The following is a 9,582-nucleotide window of genomic DNA, read 5'->3' as shown; positions in this document are numbered from 1 at the left end:
TTGAAATGCACTTGAATACTTTTCCTCAAGTAAATTTATGCAAATGATTTTGCATTGAAAGCTGAATTATTATAATAAAGGCAGCATTATGTATAGTGAAGAAGCTGAGCTATTTGGGTTTGGTAGCCTTATCAGAGTTGAAGAGGCTCATCCTACCCAGCCTGATTATTTTCACAGAGCGCAAGAAAGCTTTTTTTCCTCTCAGTTAATCTCTGAACTCTGAGTTGAATTGGACTGATTGGAGGAATGCAAATGTTTCAAGAGTTGTCTTGGTACCTACCATTACGTTGAGACTGGATTAGTGCTTCAACAAGTTCTGCTCATGGTGCCTCTGCTGGATCAACCATTAGACCTTCCTTTAAAACTTTCAAAACACATATATATCCTGCTAAATGCCAACTCTTTGCATGGATTTTGTAACAGTTAAAGTTACTTTTCAGCATTTAAATCTCTGCCCTGCTGCAGCTGGGATGAGATGGATTTTTTAATTTGTTGAATTTACCTCTGTCCAATACTATAGATCACTGCCTCTCTGGAGCTATATAAGGAGATTTGATGGCTTCCTCCATTGGAGCTGAAGATGGCTGCCTAGGGTAGCAGCTTTACAGAGGAGAGCTCTGAGTGTTTTGGGATCCAGACCCATTCTTGGTGGTAACTACTAGAACCTTTTAGCTAGAGTTAATATAGAAAAGAGTATACATAATGAGAACAGAATGAATGTTTGAGTAAGAGTACTGCACTCCAGAGAGAGCAGCAGCAATAGCATCAGAATGGACCACTGCACCCTGTCTCAGCACTATGTCCTTGGAGGGCAGTGAACACAGCAACAGTCCCAGCTCAGCACTCCCTCTTTTGCTGTTTTACTTTTTTTCTTAAAAAAAAGGATTTGCACTTAAAATAGATTTAGCTGTCAGTAAAGATAACATTTAGTGAGTTATGCTGTTATCTACTGGCAACTTCACTCTTCCCATCCCTCCCTCACCCCTTTTTTGAAGGACCGAATGACTGATTTTTCAGGCTGAGGCAGTGTGAAGGGAGGTGAGACTGTCTAACCACTGCTGGCTTTTGTTGCCAAACCTTTATTTCTTACCCCTGCCTACCACGTGTAAAAAATTCCGTGAAAAACCTCTGCTTCTCCACTGTTCTTCCTGCTATATTTTGGATTAGGAAAACCTGGGACCCAGCACTGTGCAGAAGACGCAACAGACCCAGAGTGCACTACAAAATGGATTACTTCAAGGTACAGCAAGTGGGGGTTAGGAAAACAATGTGTGTAGAATTGAAACTACCTTATTCCACACACTGATGATCTTGCTAACTCTAATTTTATCCGAAAGTCTGTCTGATCTGATTTCAATATACTATTTCTTTCTGATTAGTAAGTGCAGTCACTTTGGCCAGTTGTATGTTGTGTGTGTTTACTCTTTTAAATTAATGGAAATGAGTGTGATCTTTCTTTATTTGGAGTAATAAAAACAGAGAGAGCTTTTATATTAACATCACTGAAATTGAATTTGTGGAAATATTTTGTCTATATATGAGGGTTTATTTGATTCTTTAATTCATTTCATTTCCTGAATTTAGATTAAATTATGCTCTTCCTTCTAAATGTATTCTGTTGTCCATGCTAGACTAGCTCTTCTTGTGATGGATGCAAATATTAATGACATCTCAGATCTGGTGTGCAGACATTATTGAACACTTAGAACGTAATGTGAATTTGTATTTGCTTTCTAGTTCTGGAGAAAACAAATTGTCACCAGTGATGTACCTACACAGGTGATTACTTGACTGCTCAAATGTGAATCTCAGGAGAAAAAAGGATTAGGATCATGTTGGAGCTGAGGGAAGCGTTGCACCTGTTCAGCATTTGTAGTCAGCCTCTTTTCTAGGTAGACAACCAAAGTCTAGGTAGACAATGTCCACAGCTTTCCCCTCATCCAATGGGTGGGTCACATGGTCATAGAAAGGGATCGGGTTGGTCAGGCAAGATCTTCCTTTCATAAAACCATGCTGGCTGACCCTGATACCCTGGCTGCCCTGCACTTGCTGTGTGAGCTCACTCAAAATGAGCCTCTCCATGATCTTTCCCAGTACCAAGGTCAAGCTCACAGGCCTGTAGTTTCCCAGATCCTCCTTCCAGCCCTTCTTGTAGGTTGGCATCACATTAGCCATCCTCCAGTCATCCAGGACCTCCCCTGTTGATCAGGACTGTTGATAATGACGGACAGGAGCTTAGTGAGCTCCTGCACCAGCTCCCTCAGCACTCTAGGGTGGATCCCATCCAGCCACATAGACTTGTGAGTGTCGGGGTGCAGAGGCATGTCATTAACTACTTCCTCCTGGATTATGGGGGGCTTGTTCTGCTCTCCATCCTTAACTTCCAGCTCAGGAAGCTGAACACCTTGGGGGGAACTGGTCAGACTTTTAAAGCTTTAATATAAGCTTTATTTATATATAGGGAGAGTTTTTTTGAGTGAGGTTGAATGTAGGTTTGTGTTGAAAGATGGATGTTTTTTCCTAGAAAAAATTAAATGGGCAGAAATGGCTAGAATTTAATCTGTTACTTCTTAAGAGCAATAGCAAGCTGCTTTCTTCCCTCTGCTCTCTCAAATACAGGGATGGATAGTATCCAATAAATCTTTGCATCAAAACTGCATGGACTGAAATATATGAAAAAAGATCACATCCTTAAACATAAGACTGGTGCTGGCATTCCAGTACAAGCATTCCTGATGTTATTTATTTAATGTTATTTCTACCTGTGTAAGTAACAGGAAAAGTGTTAGCCAAAAAAAAAAAAAAAAAAAAAGAGTAAAGGCTTAGGCACCTTGGTGTTGTAGGTATATGTTGGTGCTATAGGTATGACAGTGAAGCCTTTGAAGTGTGGATTAGGTTTAGTGCAAAAATGAGGGAACTCCAGAACAATGGATATGAACATGTAGAAGCCCAAAGCATGGTAAATTTGGTATGGTTGTTTTTGTGGTTTTTGTTTTGTTTTCTTAAATCTTCCTAACTGTTCACAGGCTTGTTCATGTTCTTGTTTATTTTTCTGTTAAACTGCTGATTTTTATCTCAAGGTGCTTTGGCATTTCTGAACTAAATGTCCTACAAACAAACATCTGATGGTGAGGGCAGCAAAGAATCAATCTATAGAGAACAGGAGATGGGGAAAGAAGCACAAAGACAGGGAACAGAAGATGATGGAAGCCTCAGCTGGAACACTCGCTGGAACATATGAAAAGGCAAAACATTTGGGGGAGGTGGGTGTGTGATGAGAGGTATGTTACTGTTTTCTTACCAAGGAACACAATTTCCTAGTAATTTGTCAGGCTTTACCTTTTCAAGCTGAAATTCATTACTACATCAAAGTGAATGCCTTGCTGCTAATAGAATAAAGGTCTCTGTTTAGAATGTCAGTGAGAAAAATGTATGCATTACAGGTCATTTAAAAAAATTGTAAGTGGCTGGGATTTTGTCTTAGTTTTAAAATTGACTTTGACATAATTTGATAGTAAGTAATGAGCTTAGTTTCTGATTCTCCAATAATTTGAAATGTAGTAAGTCATTATTAAACGTGTGCTGCATCACACATGAAGCATAACCAGTTGCAGGGTGTATGTGGTGGGCTGGTTGGCTGGCTTGTTTGCAACCTGTCTCACTCCCTCTCTCCCCTCCTGCTGTAGTGAGGCGGTGCCCTTCCTCTCTGGCAGAGGAGTCAGCCGTGCTCAGCACTGAATTAAGCCAGCTTGAAAAACTTCTTTACTGTGAGGGTGACAGAGCACTGGGACAGGCTGCCCAGAGAGGTTGTGGGGTCTCCTTCCCTGGAGACATTTAAAACCCATCTGGACAAGTTCCTGTGTGATCTACTGTAGGTGATGCTGCTCCAGCAGGAAGGTTGACTAGATGTTCTTCAGGGTCTCCTTCCAACTCTGACCACTCTGTGATTCTGTGAGGATACTCCCCTTTCCAGAAGAGTGCAGGAGCCCTTCAGGGGTCAGGGAGAAGCAAATGATAACTAGAAGTGTTATGTACCTCCTGTGTTTCCTCCATCTTCCCCTGCTTGGAGGAGAAACCTGTTTGAAAAAAAACCTGTGTAGGGCAGTTCTTGGAAACAGACACATGGATGGAGATGCATTCTCATCAAAAGAAAGCCCAGAAGACAGTTGCACAGATGCGGTTGACACAGAAGGTCATGATCTCATTTCATATGTCACTGCTTAATCTTAGCTGAGGTAATTGCATACATACGGCTGGCTAAACATGAAGTCAACAGGAAGGTATCCAGCTACATGTGGTACTACAAGTAAATGAGATTTAACTGGAACAGCCAGCAGCTGAGGATATTAGGTGAGTCTCAGATGTCCCCTGACAAAATGTATCTTTAAAAAAAAAGAAAAAAAGACAACAAATTCATATTTATTCATTCTTTATCTGTGGGCTGCTATCAGTATGGATAAAATTCATGTTAGCATCTCATAATGTTCAAATAATGATCAGTATAGAATTTAGACTTACTTAGTTGTGTATGTATTTCAAAACATGACTGAATGAAAAATTCTGTCCAGGAAAAAGTGTAACATGGTCTAAGCTATCTCTAGTGCTGCATTGATGCTGGCAAGTAATGGATAATATCTAGATGAGCCAGTGTGGATCATGTGTCTAACTGGTAAGCATTTAACCCTGGTTAAGGCTCTGCCCAGCAGCTAGCCCCAGTGGCACAGTAGCTGTACGTTGGTAAAGCCCTAGAAGGGAGGCCGGCCTGTAGCACCCAGAACCAGTATGAAACATCTCCGATGCTTTGCCTTTTGTTGTGTGCTCCTTGGTCCCCCCTTTTTTTTTTTCCTTTTTTTTCCTTCAGAAGGCTTCACCTGGCTACACCAAGATCATGTTTTTGTGCGAGTGTTTTGATAGCAGCTCACATCCCCTGCACTACAGCTGTCGTTCTGATATTACTGCTTCTGAAGACTTACAGAGCTGCCTGGGAAGCCCATGGGCTGTTTTTGCAGGATGCTGCTTTTGCAGTGTGCAGACAAACCTGTTGGTTTGTTCCATGCTCAGTGGCAGTTTCCTGCACAGCCATGAACGAGCACCACAAGCTGCTGTCAATTCCCACACTTAAAACAAGAGAATGGCGCTCTCCCACTTTCCCTTGCTGTGCTTTTAAACTGTTTGTGAGCAGGGTTTATTTTTTTGGTTCAGCTGTTGTGGTTTTTTTCCTCTGAGTGTTAAACTCAGGTGGGGTGTACAAAATCAGATTTGAACAGGCCTCCCAAAATTTACTGCTAGGGCTTTATTTTTTTATTATTATTGTTTTTTTTAAACCAGGTCACAAGTGGAGAGCTGCATGATGAAATTTTGGAAGGTTTCCTGTGCCTGCAAGGCACATGCTTTTCTCTCAGTGCATGTTTATGCTCTCTAGGTCCTGACCTGCTGGTTCACAAGAAGGCCCATCCACCCACACCAAGCTCCCCTGGGCTTCACAGGACTTTTCATCCCAGTCAGACAGACCCTGGGGAGGTTTCTACGCAGGCTTGGAGTCAGCGGCGGCGCAAGGCCCAGGTAAGGGCCCTCCCTCGAGTTCATACATGCTCTTGAAAACTGAGATTTCAGACAAGTGAGTGAAGACATACTTCAATTTTATTGTTGTTTAGGCATGGATAGAAACATTAATTCTTTTGTACGCTCGGTTCTTGAAACGTGCCTTTAGTGAAGTCAGAGCAGTGAAAAACCCCGCTCCTAGGATTGATGATTTAAAGTGCATAGGAGATCTAGCAGAATCCCAAAAGGTGAGGAGTTGTTTTTATTCATTTTTCTCGTAGCTGTAGAAGTTGAAGGACTCATTTTTTCTTCTCCTCTGCCCTGTATTCCCCAGACAGTGGTATGAAAATTTTCAGCCCTTCCCTATGCTTTCCCTTACGGTCTTTGGAGGTCTGTTCTCTCTAGTTAAGAACTATTTGTAGTGTTATAAAGAAAGGCAGGTGATGTTTGCACATTCCATCACAGGACATGGTTACAACTTTTCCTGTTGAGAGTCACACCCACTGCGGGTTTTTCTTTTCTAAAAAAAAGTGTATCACTTGGCAGTGTTCTTGCACCAAAAGAAAAAAGATATATTTGTATATAAAGTAATTTCTGTGTGTTCACGTTTTATTTTGGAAAAACAGGTGTTTAAAAATTTCAGAATTTTTTTAACAAAATTCTAAAGAGAAAAAAATCACAATATTTACAGAGATAACAGGATGGCTTAGCCATGCAAAACAAATGACTTTGGTTTTTCCCCCATTTTACTTTGGTTTAAATATTGACCAAGATTTTTTTTTTTTTTTTTGCCAAATAAAACAGTAACAAATCAAACTTTAGAGGCATGTAAAAGGATTTCCCTCTAGTATTTTATACAGCATAGAGTTTATAGGACATCTTATGTATTTAATCCATGCCAATGCACTACAGGAAGCTTTTATTAAGACATCAGTCACTACTGCCCAGACATTTAACATTTTACAAATTTACAAGTAACAGTGTTTTCTTCCCCCTAAATAATGCAAAAGTGGCAAAATACATTTCCTAACTTCCATCTTCTTCATTATTTATTTATTTATTTATCTCTATATTTTTTTTTTTTTAGATTTTTGCCTACCAGTCTATAAAAACTTACTTTTTCCCTGGATATTTGTAAATGCAAACCTGATGTACTGCATACTCAACTGTTCCTTTCCATCAAAGCTGCCTGTTACTTCCTACCAGAAACTAACCTTCCTCATAAGATTAAACTTTTCTCCCATAAGTACAACCTTCTATTGGCCATTTACCCTAAAACATTTTCTTATCAGTACCATTCCAAAAATTCCCTCAAGCATAAAACATGTTTATAAAGTTACAAACTTGAATGTAACTAAAGATACATAGACATTTCATTGTTACAATTATATGTACTGTTTGATAAATTAGGTACCAGTTAAAAACACTAAAATTATCTCAAGGTGCATTCAATATCTGTAGCATAGTTAACAAAAACACACAAAAAATATATATATATATTCTATATTTGTGGGGAAAAGAATGCAGCTTTGATATGACCACTTATTAAAAAGAGTTTCCAATTCTGACTGGTATCTTTTTGCAATGAAGAAAAGGTAACACTACTTTAAGGCAGCGGATAACATAAAGGAATCAAAATTAATCCAGAATTCCAGCTCCTTATCCTAATTCTAACATGAAAGACAACCAATAGTGAATCGATAAAATGTGTGTCTCGCTCTAGAAGAAAAGGATAACTACCTACCCTCTGTACATGGGCTAGGAATTTTTCAGTGTGTTCCTTGCTCAATACCCAGCCTTCCCTGTGGGAACTCTTTATTCCCTTGCTGGCTCTTTTGCTTTGTGTGTTTTTTTTAAACATTCACTTCTATTAACCATTTAGTTTATTCTTGTCACTTTTCCTCTTTAAAGTTATTTCAAAGAATGAAAAAGGAGCTCAACATTTTCCTTTAAGACAATCTTACGCTCTAGGTGCTTGCAACACAGCAGAAGCTTCACTGATAACAATCAGAATTAGACAGGTACCTGCTTAAAGGGTGTCATAAAAACCATTGAAATAAAACCATTACACTATACATCAGATTAACAGCAACTCCCAGAACAAAGCCTTACAGTGTATAAAAATAGCTACGTAAAAAATTTACATAAAGGCAAACAAAAAGAAATCTTCAGTGCAGACATTTACAAAAAAATATTTCAAACAAAACACAACATGGTGACCTATTATCATGGCTGTTGCCAAAATTAGTTTGTGGGTTTATTTTAGCTTGAGATAATTGTGTCTAAAATCCTTTGAAAACTCGGTAGTATGATCTGTTTAATACTTGAACCATGAATAGCTGTCACTTCTTTGTATATGTTTAAATACAATCCACGTTCATGCTTCGATTGGTCTAAATGTATTCTCTGAAAAAACAAAAGATAAAGCCAGTTAGACATTTTAAAATTAACCAACACAGCCACTCAGTATCTAACCTTCAAATAAACAGCTACGTGAATAGTACTTTCTTGTGCTGTTCAATGATAAGAATACTTTTGTTATAAGAACAGCTGTTGTGGTGTTGTTCTTGGTAAATCCAGAAAGTTTATCTGGTAAGCAATGGACTTAGGAATAAGCTTTCCTTTATGTAGATTACTGATCTGAAGAAATAAAATGAGTAAAAGACCATGCTGAAAGCACATGATGATATTTGAAGTCCTGTGTTCAATAAATACCCTCAGCTCACTTCAGCTCCATCTAATCACCTCAATATTGCAATGTTGCAGAAGGTACCAGGTCCAGAAAACAAACAAACAACAAACAAAAACCAAGCCCTAACAAAAAAAAAAATTTCCCATAGGGTTGCAGTAGAAATGCTAGGTATTTGCAAATTTAATTTATTAAACATCCAAATTTATTTTCAACTTCTAAATAATTGCACTCACAGCATGCCATCCCTGAACATTTACTGCTCTCATTTTTAAGAACAGTTGATGTCTAACTCAAGAAACCTCAATAAGTTTAGCTGGTTTCCACACTGTTGTGCTACCACTGTGATAATTTAAAATTGTGTTAGTTGGTCAGAGAAATGGTCTAAACTCCTACTTTCGGTACTAAGGGGAGAGAGATGCAGCAGTAGCACATACATATGCGGCAGTGGTGTATATATACGTGAACACCGGGTGGTGCTGTTGGTGCTTTGTAACGCTCCCGTAATTCCTAACAGAACTTCTGCACCTATCCAATTACTTGCACAGAGTTTATTGCATGTAGATACCAGTTGGGGAAAGTTTCGCAACTGTTGCATTGTTACTTCCTTAATATACAGTGTCTCTTTCCAGGATAAAATCGATAATAGTGTATGTGAAATCTTGAGTAAATGAATGATTTTGTTCTATGGAAAGTGACATGCCTCTTGTTATGAATAAGCCTGACAAAGGAACTAGAAACACTTGCTCCCAGTAAGGGAAGAAGATTCCTGTGAACATTTCAAGCCATAACTCAAAACCTGAACTGTACCTAAAAGAGTCTTCCTATACATATCTACACACACACACACACACATATACCACACAAACTTGTATTTTCATTTCCGTAAGCATGTGGATTGAGATAAAGCCAAGTACAAAGTAACATCTGTATGTCAGGCTTCTTTAACATGTGCATACGCAAGGATGAATTTGTAACTGGCCAGGGGCCTGAGTCTGTCTGTCCCAACAACACAGCACTCAGAATCACACCGAGTTATCACAGTCATCAACAGGCACGAACAGAAATGATGGACAAAGATGTTAAACACTGCAGTATGCAACACTTACCTGGAATGATGACTGACATGTTTTGTCTCTTAAGTTTCAGATTTATGATTGTTTTCTTCTAATTTTTTGTTTTCTTCTATATTTCCAAGATCTTTGTCTACATGTTTTGATGCTGTCCTATAATGAAAAAATTAATGTCATGTCTATAGCATTTTGTTCCATCCTCACACTAATGACTCTGTCTCCTCCCTTCTCGGTAATATGTAAAATTCTTGCAGTTCTGTTCTGAGTAGAGAAATCTGC

At 38.9% G+C, this 9,582-nt stretch overlaps 1 protein-coding gene across 2 annotated transcripts in view; it reads right to left on the bottom strand.

Annotated features, from left to right (window-relative positions):
* Positions 1–5,622: 5,622 nt before the first annotated feature.
* ALCAM (activated leukocyte cell adhesion molecule) overlaps positions 5,623–9,582 on the bottom strand; it is a 122,933-nt gene continuing 118,973 nt past the window's right edge. For both annotated transcript variants that reach the window (XM_051638378.1, XM_051638387.1), the window contains 2 exons: positions 9,340–9,456; positions 5,623–7,947 (listed from right to left, as the gene is read on the bottom strand). In XM_051638378.1, the coding sequence (XP_051494338.1) occupies positions 9,369–9,456 (88 nt within the window). In that variant the 3' untranslated portion in view covers positions 5,623–7,947; positions 9,340–9,368. The remainder of the gene's footprint in view (positions 7,948–9,339; positions 9,457–9,582) is intronic.

The sequence above is a fragment of the Apus apus genome, chromosome 1 (assembly GCF_020740795.1).
Source record: "Apus apus isolate bApuApu2 chromosome 1, bApuApu2.pri.cur, whole genome shotgun sequence".
Taxonomy (NCBI): Eukaryota; Metazoa; Chordata; class Aves; order Apodiformes; family Apodidae; genus Apus; species Apus apus.
This window is presented reverse-complemented; position numbering and strand designations above follow the sequence as displayed.